A 23,586-nucleotide genomic window follows, 5' to 3' on the forward strand; every position below is an offset into this window, starting at 1 on the left:
AATAAATATTATTATGAGGTGATTTTCATTCTTTATATAAAATTTATAGAAAAATATTTTAAATTTAAAATAAATGAGACTTAAACTTATAGATAGAGGCGTATTCACCCGTTATAGATATAGATGAAGTAGACTTGATTATGAGTCGGGCCATTCACTCATGCCCAAAGGTTCGTCTGGAAAGTGGGAAGGTTTGGACTAAAAATAATGCTCATTTTCTAAATTGGTCGGGTCTCGAGTAAGATTTTTTTTGTCCTACCCCACCTGAATCTGGCTAAAGTTTTTTTCTTGCTATTATTTGATATTATTTTGTTGCTGTTTTGCTATTATGTTACTACTATTTTGTTATTATTTGGATATTGTATAACTCTTATTTTATTATTAATTTTATTATTATTTTAGAGGCATTTGCTTTGCTAACTTACAACTATTATTTAAGTATAAAGACTTTTTTAATGTATTTACAATTTATTGGGAAACATTTATTTTAATATTTTTTTTGTATATTTGATATATTATATTAATTAAATTTTTTATATAAAAAATAATATAAAAAAATTTAAAACGACTGAGTCGGGTTTAACATTTTTATCTGGGTCGGGCTTGAACCCAAAAACAAACCTAAATTTTTGCATCGACTTGGCCCCGTCTAGTCCATGATCAAGTCTAGGTCGAAGCCAGAAAATTATTTTTGGAGGGGCCGGAATTAAACTTTATATTCTTACGATAGTAAAAAATCAATTTAACCATTTTAATAGCCTATATCTTTATAATTTTTAAAGGATTGAGTCAAAATTTTATCATTTTACAAGGCCAAACTGCAATTTTATCATTATTAATTTAAAATTTTATAAATTATAAATAAGCCTAAATGAAAAAAAAATCATTTTAGGGGGCCCTACCAGCCCCTAGCACTACCACTGGTTATAGATATTGGGGGCGGGTTAAACTATTTGATAAGTCCTACCATAATAGACTTGTTTAAGGGTTGCTTACTCGTCCAAACTCAAAGAGTTTGGTTCAATATTTGAAAAAGTTTGGATAAAAATATTTGGCCCACAAAATGAGCTTCGACAAGAAAACTAGGCATGTTGCAAATATAGATCGGGTTTGGACTCTAACATCCATAGCTCGAGCTTTTCCCAACCCGTTTTTAATATTGTCATATGTTGTTTTATTTTTATATATTATGTAATATATATCACATAAAATTAAATCTATAATATCATAAAATACTATAATGTAAGAATAAAAAATATGTTAAGTTATTGATTATAAAAATTTTAATAAAGAAAAACATATAAAAATATTACATATTAAATTAAAAATAATATAAATTATTTTTATATATCAGACCTAAAACAGACTTAGATTAATTATTTATTAATATGGATGACTTTAATCAAAATCTAAGATCCATATTTTAAGTTAAGTTAGGCTTGGACAATCATATTAATTAAATACATATAACTTATAATATTGAAATTGTTAAATTAATTTTATTTTTAGAAATTATCTTTTTTTTAAATGAAATATTCAAATTATCATATTTTACTTTTATCAAATAATATAATTATATTTGTAATTAATCTTTACTATTTTATAAAAAATTTAAAAAAAGCTTTTTTATATGAAAAAAAAGTTTACAAAAGAAATAACACGTATGCTTTTCTATATAGTGTTTTCCTTTTGACCTGAAAATGTGAGTTTCTTGAGAAAAAGTGGTTCATTGAAAAAAAATGATTTTTTTTACAAGTTAGGCTAATGTAATCTATATTAACAATGCTATCAAGAAATTTTAACTCGAGTTAGTGACCACTTTTAATTAATTTATTATTAACTGCAGGCATAAAATCTAATATAAAATTTAATAATGGATCGGTGAAAATTCATGCAATGTGTCGAGAGTTGTCTAAGGTAAATTTGGAGGTGTAAGAATAGGTACTTTATTCATGGTGGTCTTCCAAACATATATTTAGATGTGATAGGGAGATTCGTTCCTATATAAAGGTCATCAAATGAAAATGATATGATTGGGTGAGTACACACATGCTAAGCTTACAGGGAACATGTGTTGATGAACAGCGTGGCTTAGACTAGGAGTGAGTATTCGATCGAGTCGAGTCGAATTCTATTTTAGCAACCGAATTCAATTTGAATTTTTTTAATTGAGCCGAATCGAGTCAAAAAATTTCGAGTCGAGTCGAGTTAATAAATCTTATTATTGATACTTAATGTTGCATTTACATGAACCGATTATTTAATTAATAGACGAAGTACAAGCTTTTAGATTAATTTTGAGTAAAGAGAAAGGGAAAGTGGGGCGATTCGGGAAGGTAAGTAAGACTACCGAGTAAACATTTATCAAAACAACGTAGTTTTATCTTTTAACTTGATAGTTTTGACTTTTAACTTTAAATAAGGTAAACATTTATCAAAACGACGTAGTTTTGTCTTTTCTTTTTTGGATTTTCGAATAACTCGAACTAAGTGTGAGCGTTTGGTCGAATTGAGTGAAATTGTTCGAGTTAAATTAGAAAAATTAATAATATCAAATTAAAATCTTGTTACAATATAACTATTTTCATGTTAGAATTCATAAATTTGAAACCATATATATTTGAAAACTTTTTTAAAGCATAATATATAATAAGATATTTTAGTATGATAAACTTAAATCATTAATCACTTATTTAGATTCCAAAATTATTATTTTATAAAATTTTTAAAATTTTAAAATTTTAAAAATTCAACTTTTTTATATATTTTTTAGATTTTAAAAAAATATAATTTTTTTTAAAAATACAAATTTTTAAATTTTTATAAATATTTTAATTTTTGAAAATTATTTTAATTTTTGTAATTTTTATTAAGAGAGACCAATTTGCTCATTTTCAAAATTGGTAAGGACCAAAACGGTATTTATACTAATCTATTATTCGAGTTATTCGAATTGTAAAAATTCAACTCGACTCGAACTCGAAATCCGAAATTTCTTATTCGAGTTGACTCGAATAATTCGAATAACTCGATTCGATTAACTCAAAATTTAATCGAAATGTATGGTGAAGTGATTCATTTGTACAAGGTAACCTCTTGACTATAAGTAGGGCGAGCTTATCCTTATCCTCTTCTATCATAACATACCAAAATTACGATTGTTAAAACTGAAACAATATAGCTAAAAAAATAAAATCATTCTAATTTTTTTATACATTATAAAAAATTACTCATAACCTTTCTTCAATCTTTTAAAATACAATACTATAATTTAATTTTTAACAGCGAAGACAGCATATATAATTCGGTGAATTTTTTTTGGCCCACTCATATTAATTTTTTTTATAAAAAAATAATAATACATCAAAAGCACTAAAAGAATAAAACAAGAGTTATATAATATTCAAATAATAATAAAATAGTAAGAAAATAATAAAACAGTGACAAAACATGGGCAAAAACAATAACTAAACAACATATATTTTTTCTTTCTTTTTTTTGCAACTTCGAATCAAACCAAATCTAGACTAAAAAACTTTAATTGAGATCCGGTCTATTTTTTAAATGAGCTTTAATATTTTTACCTAAAATCATTCTTTGAATTTATATTTATATTTTTATAAGAATAAAGTGGTATTTACATCTGTTGATGCTACAAGGAAATGAAGCTAAGGAGTAGAAAAGTAAAGCAGGTTTTTTCATGTCTTTCAACAAAGAGATTTGCATGGAATCCAATGCACGCGTTAACGAAATTTGACTATGTTCTAAATTCGGAAAACACTGTATATATTAAACAGAGAATCACGAACAGTTTTAATCATTATTTACTACAAAAATTACTTACTTTATTTATCCCATTAGAACAAACACTTGCAATTTAATAATATTACAATCATTCCTTTTTCATAGATTACCAAGACTTTTAGATATAGTGGCTTTTTAGGGTCCTCATTTTTTTTTATTGAATCATACAATAAATAGATGAGATCTACATGAATATATATAATTAATATTTGATGTTATTTGATATAGTGATAATGTATAAAATTTTTATATTATTCATAAAGTCATTTAGATTTAATTTTAAAAACATCTGATGAGATGTAGAATTTATGCTGATCAACGCAACAAACAAATTTAGGGTAAAAGAAAAAAAAATTAAGGCATCCCAATATATTTCCCTTTAAATTAATAGAGTTATAGTTTGCTTGGAGTAGATGAGTTGTTAATTATTTGATAAGATTTCTTGAAAATATATAAAAATTAGTTGGTAAGATAATGTCTTGTTTTATTAGTTGGATTTAAGAATTATATAAAACTAACGAGTCCTAATCAAGTGAAAAACCTTACGACGAGTCTCAACATGTATGATACAAGATCATGATTATAACAAAAAAGAATGAAAATGAGAGACTCTTTGGAGATTTGACTAAGTTCTGTCTAAAATCTTAATACATTGCAAGCCTGCAGTTAGCTGTCACCTTCAAATTTGCCAGTTGGCAAGTTCAATTGAGTCGTACATATCTAATTATATATACATTTTTTAATATACATAAAATAAAAATAATAATTTTATATCAGTGTAAATAAATAGATGATGTTTGAAAAAAATACTAGGCAATTTGCTTTTCGTTTCCACTATGCTTAACCTGAAGCAGGCAAGCAGCTACATGCTAATTGTCTACCAACTCATCATTGCTCCATTATTGTTATTTCGAATTAGCCCATTTTCCCCTTTTCAATGGCGGTTCCTTATAGCCGGCTTTCTTTACTTTTTCTCTATGTTGACTAAATTTTTGGCCTATAAATAAACCCCCACCTCTGCTCTGCTCTCCCATCCCACAAACTCACAATCAATTACATCCACTGTACACACTCAACATATCTTTCTCTTTGCTATTTATCCTTGATTATAATCCCAGTCTACTAACTACGATAATGAAGGGTGCTTACACCAACCCACGTTTCTTCCTTGCAATGACTGTCATGCTTGCCATGGCTGCTGCATTGGTGCAAGCTCAGGGAACTCGAGTTGGGTTCTATGCGAGAACATGCCCTCGAGCTGAATCCATTGTTAGGTCAGCAGTTCAGTCCCATTTCCGTTCTAATCCTAACATTGCACCTGGCTTGCTGAGGATGCACTTCCATGACTGCTTTGTTCAGGGATGTGACGCCTCCATCCTCATTGATGGCCCTAATACGGAGAAAACCGGCCCTCCAAACCGATTGTTGAGAGGTTATGAAGTTATTGACGATGCAAAAACTCAGCTCGAAGCTGCATGTCCTGGTGTCGTCTCATGCGCTGATATTCTAACTCTTGCAGCTCGTGACTCCGTCTTTCTGGTAAACATTACTACGTTTTCTTAATCATATACTACTAAAAGCTCTGTCAATGAATGGTTGATTATGTTTTTCTTGCATATATGAAATGCAGACGAGAGGAATAAACTGGGCGGTCCCTACTGGACGCAGAGATGGGAGGGTTTCATTGGCATCGGATACCACCATTTTGCCTGGATTTAGAGAGTCCATTGATTCTCAAAAGCAAAAGTTCGCCGCCTTTGGTCTCAACACTCAAGACCTTGTTGCTCTCGTTGGTAAGTAATTTTACTTCTATAACGTTCTAAAGTTTCTATCTGATTTACATCGAGTCTGGTTGACTTAACATTTGTTCCTTGTTGTTGCAGGAGGACACACCATAGGGACTTCAGCTTGCCAGCTTTTTAGCTACAGATTATACAACTTCACCAACGGTGGTCCAGACCCCACAATCAGCCCAGCATTCGTGCCTCAACTGCAAGCACTTTGCCCACAAAACGGTGACGGTTCAAGGCGCATTGATTTGGACACCGGTAGTGCAAATAGGTTCGACACCTCCTTCTTCGCCAACTTGAGGAATGGTCGGGGAATACTAGAGTCCGATCAAAAATTGTGGACTGATCCCTCCACCAGGACTTTTGTGCAGCGCTTCTTGGGTGAGAAAGGCTCGCGGCCTTTGAACTTTAACGTGGAATTTGCAAGGTCCATGGTGAAGATGAGCAACATTGGTGTGAAGACGGGCACTAATGGCGAAATTCGAAGAATTTGCTCTGCCATTAACTAATTTAACTGCAGTTTTATGCAGTTAATCAGGGGGGGTGATGGATATTTTCTCAATTAGCGTAAGCTGATGAAAAAAGCTAAAAAACGTTTTAAGCAATTTTAAAAAAAAATAGTACACATGATTTTTTCCCTACGTATTTATGCAATGTTAGTATTCTTGTTAATTGTATCATTATATTTTTCAATGGATTTAATATTTGAATTTTTTGTAATATCTTACTTACACTTTAAGATTTTAGCTTTTAGTTATAATAGTTGCTCCATTAGTTATCCATTTGCGGTTTGACTTATTTCACAATAAGTGCTTAATAATCATTTCCCCCTTCATTATTGATAGAGTCGTGATAACATATTTCTACATACGTTGATTATTACGAGAAAATAACACAATTTCTAACATAAGCATTGCTGAAGAAAACAAGGCTTTATTAACCATATATACTAGTTTCAAAATCTATTTTGCAAATTAGTTGGGTATAGAAATTATTTAGGGATATAGTTGAAGTCAGCACCCTGAGGGGCCGACTTTAGTATTCATATATATTAGGGTAAGGCAACCAATCAATGTTAGGGTTAGACTATGGCAAACTATCAAATGTTAGGGCTTACATGTAATATAGTTTTGTTGTACATGCATGCATAGTTGGGATGATGGGAGCCTAGCATGATGGAACTAGAGGCTTCTGATTGAGCAGATGGAAGACTGAGATGATAAAACAAGTCTCTAGATGAGTTGATGGAAGCCTAATGATAGAATAAGGTACTGAACGCTTTTGGTTGAGTAGATGGAAGATTGAGACAATACAACAAGTTTCTGGATGAGTTGATGCAAACTTGATGATGGAACAAGGCTTGCAGTTTAGTAAAAAGTTAATTGAAATAATAATGACAAAGGTGTGGAGGCTGAAGATTATATATAAACACCGTCATAGCAGTTCAAGGGGAGAAGTAAGTTTTTTGAGCTTCTTTCCTTGAGCATTGTTATCTTCTTCTTGGTATTATCTTTTAAATAATTTGCAATATTTATCTACCTTCTATAATCTACAAATTGAGCAACATTTTTTATGATGTGGTGAACTAAAATGATCGAATTCGAGATATGAATATTGATGTAATATTTGAGCGTGAAAGCCCGATTAACATAATGTTTAGAAAGGACATCAAGTTAGTGGATATGAGATGCAAAATTGGTCAAAAAATTGGAGCTTCGATAGGCTTGTTGAGGTATAAATTTATTACTTGTGACAATCTAGTGAGATATTTTGCAATTAATCATGTAGCAGATGATGATGATCTAGAAATAAATATTGCACTTCATGAGTCTAATGGTATTGGAAGAGTGGAGTTGTATGTTGAGCTTGACAACATTGAAAAAGAATATGGGGGTCGATATTTGAGGCTCCTAGGCGAGCCCTTTAATGGATTCGCAAATTGGAACACCGGACTCGACATGCAGGCTGATTAATAGTTCCATATCGTTGTTGGAAACTCCTTATATCTTTGATGAATACACTTAGAAGGGAATGCAATCATGATATTTTGCGTCATAGTGTCCACATAAAACCAGGCTTTACAATTTAGTCCTTTTTAAAACTAAGCTTAATTTCTATCAATTTAAAACTTTCAATTTTCAACAACGGCATCTCATCAAAACTTTAATAATTGCTCAAATTAATCATTGGGTTGTCTTAATCAAATTTTCAAGATAAAAAAATCTATAAAAATGGCTAGGGACTTACTTGAATAAAGGACCAAAAGAGTAAAAAAAAAAACCCAAAAATGGCGTAAAGCCCTTTCTTTTGTTCTTGTGGCCTGTTGGAAGAGATGAAGTTAGCTTTGTTTCCACCAAATTTTTTCTTTTATACGTAGGTTAAGTTGTAATTAAAAAATAAATTGTGTTTTATGTTAATTAAATCAAATTTACTTAGTTAATCAATTATTAACACTACCGTCCATGACTTTATATTTAAACATGGTTTAATTGTTGTTTTGAATCTTTGGTTAATTGCAATTTAAGTCCCCAAGCAATTTTCTAATTAAAAATCTATAGTGATTGGAATTTACAATTTAGTCCCTAAACCATAATTAATCACAATTTTGGCTAAATTGACTACCCAAATTTCAATTCACCTATTTGGTAATTTTATAAATATCTCTATTTAATATTTACAAACTCAGTTTACGGAAATAGAGTTCCAAAATCGTCATTTTCGACACCACTAAAAATCAGGTCGTTACAAAATGTCAACTACTTGCTCATTTGTATTACAATATTGCAACTTGATCACCCATTTGCTACAAGTTCACGAATAAAGTGAACTTGAATGTCAATATGCTATGTTCTTCCATGATATGCTAGATTTTTGGACATAATAATTTACGCTTTGTTGTCGTAATAAATATCAATTGCTTCATTTTGTTATTGACCAAGATCAACTAAATTCTTCTCAGCCATATTCCTTGACATGTTGATGTTGTTGCTGCTGCATACTCAGCTTATAATGAAGACAAGGCTATTGTAGCTTGTTTAAACTCCAGAAAATAGTAGTCGATCTAAGATTGAATATGTAACCTGAAGTGTTTCTTCTATTTTCCAAACAGCTAGTCAAATCACTGTTCTGAACCCACCTAGCTTGAAATCTGGAACTTTTTCATACCATAACCCAAAATCAATTGTTTCAGCCCCATAGAGCAAAACTCGTTTTGCTGCCCCCAAGATGATGCTTTGAAGGCTCGTGTATAAATCTTGAAATTACCCTAACTAGAAAGGTTATGTAAGGCCTTGTTTGAGTCAAATAGATCAAGCCTTCAACCATGGTTCTAAAGTCACTTATATTAGCTTTTTTAGTCCCATCATCTATCTACAACTTGTTGTTCAAGTTCATTGAGGTCATTGCAATTTAGCATGTTGAATATTTTAAACAAATCAGTTGTATATTTCCCTTGTTACACAAAAGTTTCATCTTTAACTTGCTTCACTTCTAACCCAAGAAAATAATGCAACAGACCCAAGTCTGACATCTCAAACTTTCTTTCCATACACAATTTAAACTCATTAATGAGAGAAACCTGTGTAAAGAGTAGGTTCATTCTTACTTTTCTCGAAGCCATTAAAAAGAAAGTATAAGTTAATTTTGTTGTACTATGCCCGCGGAGCTTTTTTTAGGCCATAAAAAGAAGGTATGAGTAGGTTCGTTCTTACTTGTTCTTTTTTCCCACGAACAACAAAACTTTCAATTGAGAAATATACACTTCCTTTTCGAGTTCTCCATTTAAAAATGCTGACTTCACATGAAATTAGTAAATGGGCCAATTTAATTGAGCGGGTAAGGCAATTAGAAATTCTCATTGTTTCAAACCGAGCAACGGGAGGAAATGTGTCATCATAATCTAAACCTTGTTGTTGTGAATAACTTTTCACCACTGATTTGTCGTAATTTAATATGTCAAATTAGGCTCCCAGTACAGTTAACGAGCTTGCTTTTGAGTAATCTATATGTTTTTGTGATGTTTTTACTTAATTTTTGTTCTTAGCTTTAATAAGTGAATTAGTATGTTTTTTTATTACTTTTGAGACCCGAAATAGCCAAATACGCCATAGAGCACCTAATAATTGATTGAGTGCTGTAGGTAGTCATTGGAGGCCCGAACGTGAGTGAAAACATCACCTAGAAGGGGGTATCACGAGATTGAAGCTTGAAAGTCGTGATACCCCTAACACTACTGAATTGAAGAGGATCGAGGCCACTCCTAGTGGTATCGCGATACTAGCTATGGGTATCATGATATTGAACTCCCAAAGAATCCCCCAAGTGAAGACTGATGTGGTTATCGTGATACCAGACCATGGGTATCGCAATACCCCTGACGAGAATAGACAAAAATGATTGCAAGGGTAAACTTGTCCAACTCCAATACCAATCAAAAACGCACATTGAGTGACATTTTGGGCATAAGAAGTAGGGTCAAAACACTGCTAAAAGAAGCCAAAATTGGCTGAGACACACATATTAGATATAAGCTAGCTACAGTTTAGTTTAGTTTTCTTATGTTTTCTTTTTATCTTTTAGGGTTTTAGTTTTATCTTCTCTTATCCATAAATTAGGTTTTATTTTTCTTGCACATTTTCTTTTCTTTTCTTAGTTTCATAGTTGGTAGGTAAGTTAGTTATCATTGTAGCTAGAGTTTATTTGCTTAGTTAAACCTTCAACCTCTTTTGTTTACATTTTTATCGCATGTTAATTTTATTCAGTTTTCTTTAATTTCCTTGGTTAAAAACCATTTCTTTGGTGTTTTTGCTTACTGTTCTTGCCTTCATTATTGTGCTAGTCAAGTTTTTGCAAGAAAGCTTAGGTTTTTATTGATTTACTTAGGGTTTAAGTTAATGATACTTTCATTTAATTTCTTGTTATTATTGGGTTTGAATATGAACATGAGTAGCTAAATCATAGGTGGTTGGTTGATGGAAATGTGGGGAAGGTGATTTTTGGGTTAAGGGACTAAATCAAATAGACTTAAAAAATTAAAATTGATGCCCCTAAGGGAAAATTAAGATAAGTGAGACCGAGAAGAGAGGTAAAATTAAACCAATTTAGGAGAATTAGCGATTTAGATCCCTAATTCAAAGGTTAACCAACTACATGGAAATCAACCAATCGCAGCCTATTATCGTATTTGTTTGAATTTGCTAGTTTCATATTTTGTTTCATTTACAATTTAGTCATTTGTTGTTTTTAGGTAATTAATTAGAGTAATTAAACTTGTGAATGGCCTGTTGTCATATAGTACCTAGTGAGTAGCTAGCTAGACTCCTTTAATTTCATGTTTATAGTTTAATAATTACTTAATCACCGGCTCCTTTGGGTCGACCCCTTAGAATACCCCGATGTTCCGTTGGACACTATAAGTATTACAACTAACACTGTTCGCTTACAATCAAAACTGCACTTTTAAAATTATTTTTTTTATGTATGTAATCAAGTTGTTGGTGTTATTGTCGGGGAGCCGATGTTAGATTGAGTGGTTTTTAGCATTATTGCATACTGTTTAAGGAGATAAATGGCAAAAGCTAGGGTGATAGATACAACTTTTCTTAGTGTTTATTTCTTATTTTTGTTTGGAAAATATTTGTTGATTTGTTTGAATTTCCTTTGCTTACAGGAGGTAGTGTATGACTCGAACCAGTAACGGGGTTGTACTATTCGAACCGGAGCCGAAACAAATCTTGACACACACTAGAAGAGACCAACTTCCGAGAGGAGCCCAACCCCCACTGATAGACCCACCGATTGTCAGGCAGGCGATCGACGATCAGAGAGTCGAAGAACATCCACCCCTATTTCACCAAAGACCGATGGTAGAACGAACGTTGAGAGACTATGCCATGCCCGATCTGCAGGCAATCCATGGAAGCATTAATCGTCCCGCGATTAATGATAAAAACTTCAAAATCGAATTGACGATGATCCAGAGGATACAAGGGAATCTTCAATGCTGAGGCTCAATGAACGAAGACCGGAATCAACACCTTAAGTGGTTTCTAACCCTTTGTGATACTTTTAAATATAATGGGGTAATCGGTGACGCCATATGTCTTCAGTTATTCCCTTTCTCTTTAACTGATGATGCTTTTATACGGTTAGATTCGTAGCCCGTTGAATCGATCAATGTATGGGATGAGCTGACCAGCAGATTCCTCGCCAAATATTTCCCTCCGAGAAAGACTATGAAGCTTCAAATGGATATCATAAATTTCTGTCAGTTCGAGGGAGAGTCTCTTTACAAAGCGTGGGAACGTTTCAAATTAATGCTACGTAAGTGCCCTTATCTACCACCAGCCGTACCTTTCACCACCAAGCGTGCCTTGTGGCTACAACAACATGATGTGCCACGAAACTAACTAAAAATACGACGAAGGCGAGTGCACCTATCGATAAATAGTATAGCTATAGTGAGTAGAGATATCGTATCCACGGGGACTAAAAGTATTTGTAATTACTGTTTTCCTATTATTTAGCCGATAAATTGGAGTTATTGGTTTTAAACTAAATTTACTAAATTAATCTAACTAAGAACTCAATAGAAAATAAATTATGAAAATAACCGAATAATAACCAATGAGAGAGACAATACCTAGGAAAGAACCCATCTAGACTTCACCTACTATTATGAATCTGAATTAAACAATTTATTCACTTGGTATTTTGATCCGTAGAAATCCCTAAATTATGCTAATATCTCTTTCAAGAGTAAGAGCAACTGACTCTAGGTTAATTAATTGAAATATCTTTCTAATTAAAACCCCTATTGTTGCATTAACTCGATCTATGGATTTCCCTATTAGATTTGACTCTAATCCGGTAGATTTACGTATCCTATTTCTAAGATTGCATGCAACTCCACTCAATTATGCTAGATCTACTCTTAAACAGTGACTTTTCCTCCTCTGATTTAAGCACATTAAACATGAGTTAATATCCCGGAAATATTAAAACAAGAAATAAGCACACATAACTAAGAACAAAAATCAAGTATTTATCGCATAAAACAAAAATTAACTAATAGAATTCATCATAGGTTTCATCTTCCCTAGGTATCTAGGGAATTAGTTCATAATTCTGAATAAAAACATCTTAAAGTTAGAATAACCACAAGAAATAAAAAAACTCATAAAAACTTCAAAAGAAATTAAAAGGAGGTCTTCAATCTTGATGGAAATCTGCTTCAGAGTTGGCTCTAATGGTGTTCTTCGAGTTGTTTTCTTCAATATTCTCTGATGACTCCCTTCTCTCTTATTCTATTTGGTATTTATAGACTTTAGAATACTCAGAAAGCCTAAAAAAACGTTTTCCCGGGTGTTTGGGAAGCAAGTTGCGAAATCAAAACAGTTTGGCACATGGTCGTGTGTCCAGCCTGTGTGGCTCCTAAAATCTGCTCTTTTTGTCCGATTTTCGGTTGTTTCTCGCTTCTTTTGCTCCCATATGCTCACCTAAGTATAAAAACGTAAATTCAAAGGATTAGGAGCATAAAATTCACCAATTTGCATGAATAATCATCCAAAAACGCATTAAAAATGAGATTAGAATATGTTACTTTTATCGTTTATCACAACATTTACCCGATTCATGTTAAAAAAAATTGTAGCAGTTAAATTAAAAAAAAACTTATTGAAAAATAAAACTATTTTAATCCCCTATCTTATTTTTCTTAAATACAATAGAATAAGTTTAATATTTAATACCCAACGCATCATATACATAATTGGGTGAAATCTAAAGTTGAGTCGTCCATGGCATATTTGGACTAATCATAATATGACGGCGGATATGATGGCTAAGGATGCCAAGCTGTAGCCGATTAGTCTTTACATTTTTGATCGACCTCCTCAGTCTGCTGACCTCGCTTCATGCAAGTTGATTAAACCATAGACAAACAATTAAGCCAACCTTAAAAAACACAGGAAGGATAAAGGAAAGTAGAAAATAAATAAATAAAAAAGGTTGAATATATTAAAAAAATGATATCAGATTTTAAAAATAAAACCAATAATCTAATAAGATGGTATGATTTGATTTATTAATATTCAACTGTATTAAAAATGAAGTCATTAAGATAGGCATGCAAAAGGAGACTTTTGTCGTCGGATGACTTTGTCACAGTTATCAAAATTTCAACGATATTTTATTTTCCTTGAAGAAAAGAAGAACAATTAACAAATTATCTGTTTTTCCTTGATGATTAATGTCAATGCTAATTAGGTTTGAATGATTAAAATATTCACCGTCACAATTAAGAATAAAGTGACATTTATTTCTGTTGACTCGGAAATAGAAAAAGTAAACCACGCTTTTTCAGGTCTTTAACAAAGGGCTTTGCTTCGGAAAACACTGTCACGAACAGTTTTAATCATTATTTACTACAAAAACTAATTTCTTATAACTTTATTTATCCCATTAAAACAAACACTTGCACCCCTTTTTCATAGATTACAAAGACTTTTGGATATAGTGGCTTTTCAAGGTCCTCAATATTTTTTTACTTACACTTTTGTTGAATCAAACAATAATTAGATGAGATGGACATAAATATATAATTTATATTTGATGTAGTGATGTAAGAATGGAATATGATGAGAGATTATTAAACATAAAACCATTTGAATTTAATTTTAAAATTTTTGATGGGATAATGATATAATGATTTATTTAATCCTTCAATTTTAAAAAATATTTTAATCTTTTAATTAAATTTTTTTATTTTCTTTAGCTTTTAAACTTGTATTTTTTGTCAAATAATTCCAAAATGGATGAAAAAGTTATTGTTCTTTTAACTTTGTTGATGTGAAATACACATGGACTGTCATGTGAATGAAAAATTTTAAAAAAAAATTATAAAAATTTAAAATCATTAAAATTATTATAAAATTATAAAAAGTAATTTTAATATTTTAAAATTTAAAAAAAATTAATTAAATACTGGCTGGCATGTCGTTCACGTGTATCTCACGTTAAAAAAATTAACAAATGCTACCTTTTCTATCCATTTTGGAAGTGATTCGATAAAAAGAAGAAAAATTAAATGAGGTGCTAAAATAAATTTTATTTATAAAATTTATGGACAAAAAAATTATTATACCAATGATAATAGATACATAATTTATGCGTTACCAATGCATCAAACATAAATCAAGTTTAAATTAAAAAAAATAATGCATCCCAATTATATTCCCCTTAAATTAATAGAGATATAGTTTTCTTTGTCCACAAATTTGGTATAAATGAGATTTTAAATATTTGATAAGATTTCTTGAAAAACAAATATAAATTAGTTGGTAAAAATCATGTTTTGTGTTATTGGTTGAATTTAAAGTTGAATTATATAAAGCTAACGATAGTCTTAATTAATGAAATTAAAATCTTACAAAGTATACACCCATTCATTATAACGTTATCATGTATGATACAAAATTATGATTATTATACAGAAAAGAATGAAGATGAGAGCCTTGAAGATTTGACTAAGTTTAGTAAACTAAATTCGGTCTAAAATCTTAATACATTGCTAGCGGTAAGCTGCTACTTTCAAATTATCCGGTGGCCAAGTTAAATTGATAATAAATGTTTTTATATCAGTGTAAATAAATAGATGATGTTTGAAAAAAATACTAGGTCTTCACGTGAAGCTGAAAGACAGCTCGCCATTGCAATTTGCTTTTCGCTTCCACTATGCTTAACCAGAAGCAGGCAAGCAGCTACATGCTAATTGTCTACCAACTCATCATTGCTCCATTATTGTTATTTCGAATTAGCCCATTTTCCCCTTTTCAATGGCGGTTCCTTATAGCCGGCTTTCTTTACTTTTTCTCTATGTTGACTAAATTTTTGGCCTATAAATAAACCCCCACCTCTGCTCTGCTCTCCCATCCCACAAACTCACAATCAATTACATCCACTGTACACACACAACAGATCTTTCTCTTTGCTCTTTATCCTTGATTATAATCCCAGTCTACTAACTACGATAATGAAGGGTGCTTACACCAACCCACGTTTCTTCCTTGCAATGACTGTCATGCTTGCCATGGCTGCTGCATTGGTGCAAGCTCAGGGAACTCGAGTTGGGTTCTATGCGAGAACATGCCCTCGAGCTGAATCCATTATTAGGTCAGCAGTTCAGTCCCATTTCCGTTCTAATCCTAACATTGCACCTGGCTTGCTGAGGATGCACTTCCATGACTGCTTTGTTCAGGGATGTGACGCCTCCATCCTCATTGATGGCCCTAATACGGAGAAAACCGCCCCTCCAAACCGATTGTTGAGAGGGTATGAAGTTATTGACGATGCAAAAACTCAGCTCGAAGCTGCATGTCCTGGTGTCGTCTCATGCGCTGATATTCTAACTCTTGCAGCTCGTGACTCCGTCTTTCTGGTAAACATTACTACGTTTTCTTAATCATATACTACTAAAAGCTCTGTCAATGAATGGCTGATTATGTTTTTCTTGCATATATGAAATGCAGACGAGAGGAATAAACTGGGCGGTGCCTACTGGACGCAGAGATGGGAGGGTTTCATTGGCATCGGATACCACCATTTTGCCTGGATTTAGAGAGTCCATTGATTCTCAAAACCAAAAGTTCGCCGCCTTTGGTCTCAACACTCAAGACCTTGTTGCTCTCGTTGGTAAGTAATTTTACTTCTATAACGTTCTAAAGTTTCTATCTGATTAACATCGAGTCTGGTTGACTTAACATTTGTTCCTTGTTGTTGCAGGAGGACACACCATAGGGACTTCAGCTTGCCAGCTTTTTAGCTACAGATTATACAACTTCACCAACGGTGGTCCAGACCCCACAATGAACCCAGCATTCGTGCCTCAACTGCAAGCACTTTGCCCACAAAACGGTGACGGTTCAAGGCGCATTGATTTGGACACCGGTAGTGGAAACAGGTTCGACACCTCCTTCTTCGCCAACTTGAGGAATGGTCGGGGAATACTAGAGTCCGATCAAAAATTGTGGACTGATCCCTCCACCAGGACTTTTGTGCAGCGCTTCTTGGGTGAGAGAGGCTCGCGGCCTTTGAACTTTAACGTGGAATTTGCAAGGTCCATGGTGAAGATGAGCAACATTGGTGTGAAGACGAGCACTAATGGCGAAATTCGAAGAATTTGCTCTGCCATTAACTAATTTAACTGCAGTTTTATGCAATTAATCAGGGAGGGTGATGGTTCTTTTATAAATTAGCGTAAGCTGATGAAAAAATCTAAAAAATGTTTTTTTTTTAAATATTACACATGATTTTTTCCCTATGTTAATAATTTTGTTTAATTGTATCATTATATTTTTCAATGGAATTATATTTGAATTTTGTTTTATATCTTCCTTACACTTTAAGATTTCAGCTTTTAGTTATAATAGTTGCTCCATTATATCCATTTTGAAGTTTGACTTATTTCACAACAATTGCTCAATAATTGTTTCTCTCCATTATTTATTGATAGGGTCCTGTTAACATATTTCTACAAACGTTGATTATTAGGAGAAATTAACACAAATTATTTAACATAAACGTTGTTGAAGAAAACATTTCAAAGTAATAATATCATTTCACTAATTTTATTTTATTTTATTTTATTGTCTATTTGTCTCCTGATGCGCCACCAAACTTCTTTTTTAGAGGATGAAAAGCTCAACTATACGAGTACTATGATCCAATCAAATTAAACAAAATCCAAGACGACAGATAAAAGGGATATTACATCGAGAATATTTAATGTATAGTTAGTGTAAGTTTTATGTACCATTAATAAATAATAATATGATACATCATTATTAAAAATTGGATAATATAAATTGTGGTTCTTGAATTTGGGAATGAGGTCCATTTTAGTATTTGTACTTTTTTATATTCACTTTGGTACTTGAACTTGACAATTAGATTTATTTTGTTCTCTAAACTTAGATTTTTTCAAGATTTGATGATATGATTAGTGTTTTTAGAACATAATTGGATTGGTTAGCAAAAGAAGACAACTTGTCAAGACCTTACTAATAAAAGTTGAGATTAAATCTCTTACATTTCTAAAGGAAATATTGACCCGTTTATACAACAAGTGGATATTTCAGAAGAATAATTATATAAATGTTGTAAAATAATCATCTCCCCTGTCTTTTTCATACATAAGGATGGAAAATTATCATTTTCATATATGATGATGTTATATAAATATATACTTTGAAAAACATTATAAATATCCTTAATTAATTAATAAAATACATCATTCTCATTCTTCTCCTATTTTTCTTGTTCTTTTTAACTCGAGTTGGGTTCTATGCAAAAACATGCCCTCGAGCTGTATCCATTGTTAGGTTAACAATTTAGTCCCATTTCCGTTCTAATCCTATTATTGCACCCGGCTTGCTGAGGATGCACTTCCATGACTACTTTGTTCAGGGATGTGACGCCTCCATCCTCATTGGCGGCCCTAATACGGAGAAAACCCCCCTCCCAACATCATGTTGAGAGGGCATGAAGTTATTGCGATGCCAAAACTCAGCTCGAAGCTGCAGGTCCTGGTGTCGTCTCATGCGCTGATATTCTAACGCTTGCAGCTCCGTCTTTCTGGTAAACATATTACTGTATTTTCTTAATCATATACTACTAAAAGCCCTGTCAATTAATGCAACGGCTAATTATGTCTTTCATACGTATATGAAATGCAGAAGAGAGGAATAAACTGGGCCAATTTGCCTGGATTTAAAGAGTCAATTGATTCTCAAAAGCAAAAGTTCGCCGCCTTTGGTCTCAACACTCAAGACCTTGTTGCCCTCGTTGGTAAGTAATTTTACTTTAATAATGTTCCAAATCTTTTATCTGATTAATATTGCTTCTGGTTGTGGTTGGCTTAACATATGTTTGCTGTTGTTGCAGGGGGACACGCCATAAGGACTTCAGCTCGCCTGCTTTCTAACTACAGATTATACAACTTCACCAACGGTGGTCCAGATCCCGCAATCAACCCAGCATTCGTGCCTCAACTGCAAGCACTTTGCCCACAAAACGGTGACGACACAAGGCGCATTGATTTGGACACCGGTAGTGGAAACAGGTTTGACACCTCCTTCTTCGTTAACTTGAGGAATGGTAGGGAAATAGAGTACAATAAAAAATTATAGATGTAACACCCGTTACCCGTATTCAACATCGGAATAGGGTACGAGGCATTACTAGAACACATAAACTTGTAAACGTATTTAACCGAATTATAAAACTTCATCTAAATTAAAGCTTTCAAATTATTAACATGCTTTTATAATTCTTTATAATATATTCTCAAAATATTATATTCATAATAAATAGGACCTACGAGACCCGATACATATTCATGCAATTCACAAGTCTTAATAATTCAATGCTTCATTTCCATTTCATTCAATACACAAATTTCTCATGTTCACAATTCAAATCATTAAGTTCAATACTAACACATATTTACCATTTAACACAACGTTTATCGATTATACCATTCATTAACACATTTATGAAATTCTCAATTTTGCAATGAAAATATCACTTTAGCTTAAATAACAACATCAATTCAACTCATCATCATGGTATAAATTCACTACCACTTATCCATTTACTATAATTCTTTTGGTCTCATTTGTCACTTACCATCCTTAATCAAATTAGGGAATGGTTACGGAAAATTGAGTACTTCACTTCCACTTTGCCATAGTATAACTATGATATTGTGTATGATCACTTAGCACTTTCCGAAGCCATAGCCCTGCCATGGTCTTTCACGGATCACATTTATCACTTGGCACATGTCACTGATCAGATAAGTGTAGCTAAAACTACCACTTATCACTTGTCACTTGTCACCGATCAGATAAGTGTAGTTAAGCTACCACTTATCACTTGTCACTGATAAGAAGTACTCAAATCCGATATTCCACTCAATTTGATCATTTATTCGATTTTCGCATTGTTATTTTATTCTCAATTCATCAACAAATATATCTCATCATACATTATATAATTCATGAAATTAACATGTAATCATTAAATTTCAGCCATATAAACTTACTATTTCATTACCTTTCCACACTCGTTTCCTATGCACATCACTCAAGATATAAACATATCATTCAACCATAGTCGCAAGCTAGTGTATTTAAACATAACTATTTTTGGAACTAACCGCATGATAAACCATTTCACTAGATATTACATAATTTAAACCTTACCACCCTTTTTATGATCACAAGCATATTTCCAATTAGACACTTACCATTTCAATGCATAACTTATAAATTTAACGTGACATAATCCAGCCACTACTTGGCCAAAGCCTAAGCATGTACACCAAATATGTTAGCCAAATACACATATAGCATAAGCATTATAAGCATGGATGAGCACAACATTTATTCACGTATCATGCTTACCAACATGTGTTAATTCATAAACCATTCATGACATTACTTCATGCCAAATCATATACCGAATATACCATACACACATACTATGAAACTTTATTTTTCACACATGAGCTTAAACCATGACCAATAATACACAAATATAAGCATCATTTATATTTCATCGTTTATCAATTATAATCAAGCATATGACCAATTATACACAAATCATTCATATATTTCCCAATTTTTCTTCCTCCTCCTCTCCATTCCACATCCTTAATGTGTATAACACATTTAAACAACATTATCCATACTATCACTATTTTCCTGTATGTAAATTCAAGCTGTCTGTCTGAGTCAGAGTCACTAATTTATTTTCTCTAAAACTAGACTCACATATCTTCTTACAATAAAATTTTCATAATTTTTGGTCTAGCCAATAAGTATAGTTTATTCTTTAAAGTTTCCCTTGTTTCACTATTCGACAGTTCTGACCTCTTTTCACTAAAAATTAATTATCTCATTGTACAGAATTCTAATGATGTCCTCGTTTATTTCTATTGAAAATAGACTCATTGAGGATTTTAAACATATAAATTATAACCCATAATTATTTTTGTACAATTTTTAATGATTTTTTCAAGTCAGAATAGGGGATTCCAAAATCATTCTAACCCTGTCTCACCCAAGTTCAAATATCTCATAATATAAAATTTTTTTGTGTACACCATTTCTTTTATGTGAAAATAGACTCATTCAGATTTAATTTCATTTATCATTCAGCCTTTAATTCAATTTCCACCATTTTTGGTGATTTTTTAAAGTCACACAACTGTTGTTGTCTAAACCGTTTTATTACTGAATGTACTCTTTCATAATTTTTCACTTTTTCTCACTTTTCTTTTTACCGATCAAGGTCAATTTCTCATCTTTCTTGATTTATAACAACACATTTAACTTATTTAACACCCACATTATTCAATTTAATTCAAAAATCACTCTCTGGAAAAATTACATTTTCGCCCCTACACTTTTCATTTATTCCTATTTCATCCCTAGGCTCGAAAAATGAAATTCATGCAATTCAATCCCCTTTTCAAGCCTAAACGAAATTCATATGTATCTATAACAGTTCATAGATTTCACAAAAATCAGAATTTTTCCTTTGAATTTCACAAGTTTACCATTTAGTCCCTAAATCGCAATTTCACCCAAAATCACTTTGTAAAGGTTGTTTATTTACTAAAAACCTTTCATTTTGTACCAAAAATTTTCAATTTTCAGCATGTTCATCCATGGCACAATTTCCATACATTGATAACTTTTCAAATAAATCCTCAAATTAAAGAGAACATGTTATCTCGATCTCAAAAATATAAAAATTATTAAAAACAGGACATGATTACTTACCAATTTATGCCAAGAAAGTCTCTTTTCTCTCTCCTAGGGTTTCCATGTAAATTTTGGGGAAGAAGATGATAGAAAAAGATGATATGTTCATGTAATTAATTATCATCTTTTAATTTCCCCAAATTCCAATTTAGTCCTTTTCTTTTTCTCAAATTCCATGGATGATTCATCCATAAAAATCTACCATCTTTTGATTGATAGTCTATTTACCATATAAAGACCTCTAGTTTTGAATTTCATATCTATTTAACCTTTCTAGCTTCTAGAATTCAATTTCTACATTTTATACAAATAGGTTCTTTCCTTAATTAATCACTAAATCGATAAAATTTTCATATCAGTATTTTCATGCAACCTTCCTATCATAATGCAACCCATGTCATAATTTTAAAATAAATTTTTTCCTCGTCGGATTTGTGGTCCCGAAACCACTGTTTTGACTAGACCCAAAATCGAGCTGTTACAATGGACCAATTCCTCCACCAGGACCTTTATGCAGCGTTTCTTGGGTGATAGAGGCTCACTGTCATTGAATTGTAACGTGAAATTCACAAGGTCCATGATGGTTACTAAACTAACTATAATTAAGATAAAAGCAAGCGCACCTATCGAACAATAGTATAGTTATGGTGAGTAGGGAATATCGTATCCACGAGAACTAAAAGTACTAGTAATTACCGTTTTTCTATTATTTAGCCGATAAATTGGAGTTATTGTTTTTAATCTAAATTTACTAATCTAATTTAACTAAGAACGCAACAGAGAATGAAATAGGATAATAATCGAAGATAACCAATGAGAAAGACAATACCTAGGAAAGAATTCATCTAAACTTCACCAATTATTCTGAATCTAAATTAAACAATTTATCCACTTGTTTCTTGATCCATAGAAAGCCCTAAATTATGCTAATATCTCTTTCGAGAGTAAGAACAATTGACTTTAGGTTGATTAATTGAAATCTCTTTCTAGTTAAAACCCCTATCGTCGCATTAACTCAATCTATGGATTCCTCTATTTGATTTGACTCTAATTCGATAGATTTATATCATCCTATTTCTAGGATTGCATGCAACTCCAATCAATTATGCTAGATCTACTATTAAACATAGACTTTTGGTCCATTGAAATAAGCACATTAAACTTGAATTAGTATTCCAGAAATATTAAAATAAATAATTGAGAATAAGAATCAAGTATTTATCGCGTAAATCAGAAATCAAATAATAAGATTCATCATAGGTTTCATCTTCCCTAGGTATCTAGGGAATTTAGTTCATAATTCGGAATAGAAACATCTCAAAGTTAGGATAACCACAAGACATAAAGAAACTCAATAAAACTTTAAAAGAAATTAAAAAGAGATCTTTGATCTTGATGGAGATCCACTTCCGAGTTGATTCCGATGGCGTTCTTTGAGTGTTTTCTTCAATCTTCTCTGATAGTTCCCTTAGGTCTTCTTCTAATTGGTATTTATAGACTTTAGAATGCTCAAAAAGTCTAAAAATTGAGTTTTTCCACGTATCTAGGAAGCAGGTTGCAAAATCGACACAGGCTGGCACATGGGCGTGTGGCCAGCTCGTGTGGCTCACACTGGCATGTGCCTAGCCCATGTGAAAATCCCAGACCATGTAGATCCTGAAAATAGCTATTTTTGTTCGATTTTGGCTTATTTTTCGCTCCTTTCACTCCCCAATGCTCACCTAAGTATAGAAACATGAATTTAAAGGATTAGGAGCATCAAATTCACTAATTTAGATAATAAATCATCTAAAAATGCATCAACAATAAGATTAAAAATATGTTACTTTTATGACTTATCAGTACATGGTTAAGATGAGTAACATTGGTGTGAAGACAAGCACAAATAGTGATATTAGAAGAATTTGCTCTGCCATTAACTAATTTAACTGCAACTTTATGAAGTTAATCAGGGTGATAGTTCTTTTCTTAATTAGCATAAGCTGATGGAAAAAATCTAAAAATTGCTTTATGTAAAAAAATTAGAAAATATTACACATGATAATTTTTTATATCTGTTTATGTGATGTTAATATTTTGTATAATTGTATATTATATTTTTCAATGGAATTAATATTTGGATTTTGTCTTATAATCTTCCTTTACTATAATAGGGTCCTCTTAAC

General features: G+C 32.0%; 2 protein-coding genes and 1 pseudogene across 2 annotated transcripts; all 3 read left to right on the top strand.

The window, feature by feature from the left end:
* The first annotated feature begins 4,826 nt into the window (after positions 1-4,826).
* On the top strand, positions 4,827-6,354 carry LOC107907735 (peroxidase N1). The gene is made up of 3 exons (XM_041089099.1): positions 4,827-5,343; positions 5,435-5,597; positions 5,688-6,354. The coding sequence occupies exons 1-3, from the start codon at positions 4,939-4,941 to the stop codon at positions 6,101-6,103; spliced, it is 984 nt and encodes a 327-aa protein (XP_040945033.1). The 5' UTR covers positions 4,827-4,938; the 3' UTR covers positions 6,104-6,354.
* Positions 6,355-15,509: 9,155 nt separating this feature from the next.
* Positions 15,510-16,969, top strand: LOC107908967 (peroxidase N1). Its single transcript, XM_016836290.2, has 3 exons — positions 15,510-16,029; positions 16,121-16,283; positions 16,374-16,969. The coding sequence occupies exons 1-3, from the start codon at positions 15,625-15,627 to the stop codon at positions 16,787-16,789; spliced, it is 984 nt and encodes a 327-aa protein (XP_016691779.2). The 5' UTR covers positions 15,510-15,624; the 3' UTR covers positions 16,790-16,969.
* Positions 16,970-17,921: 952 nt separating this feature from the next.
* On the top strand, positions 17,922-23,344 carry LOC107907733 (peroxidase N1-like; annotated as a pseudogene).
* Positions 23,345-23,586: the final 242 nt, after the last annotated feature.

Source organism: Gossypium hirsutum, chromosome D02 (assembly GCF_007990345.1).
Source record: "Gossypium hirsutum isolate 1008001.06 chromosome D02, Gossypium_hirsutum_v2.1, whole genome shotgun sequence".
In the NCBI taxonomy this organism is placed as follows: domain Eukaryota; kingdom Viridiplantae; phylum Streptophyta; class Magnoliopsida; order Malvales; family Malvaceae; genus Gossypium; species Gossypium hirsutum.

Excerpts from the sequence above, each read along its gene's own strand:
- LOC107907735 (XM_041089099.1), top strand. The coding sequence starts at position 4,939 with ATGAAGGGTGCTTACACCAACCCACGTTTCTTCCTTGCAATGACTGTC. Across the intron at positions 5,344-5,434 it reads CTCGTGACTCCGTCTTTCTG|ACGAGAGGAATAAACTGGGC; the intron begins GTAAACATTACT and ends TATGAAATGCAG. Across the intron at positions 5,598-5,687 it reads AGACCTTGTTGCTCTCGTTG|GAGGACACACCATAGGGACT; the intron begins GTAAGTAATTTT and ends TTGTTGTTGCAG.
- LOC107908967 (XM_016836290.2), top strand. The coding sequence starts at position 15,625 with ATGAAGGGTGCTTACACCAACCCACGTTTCTTCCTTGCAATGACTGTC. Across the intron at positions 16,030-16,120 it reads CTCGTGACTCCGTCTTTCTG|ACGAGAGGAATAAACTGGGC; the intron begins GTAAACATTACT and ends TATGAAATGCAG. Across the intron at positions 16,284-16,373 it reads AGACCTTGTTGCTCTCGTTG|GAGGACACACCATAGGGACT; the intron begins GTAAGTAATTTT and ends TTGTTGTTGCAG.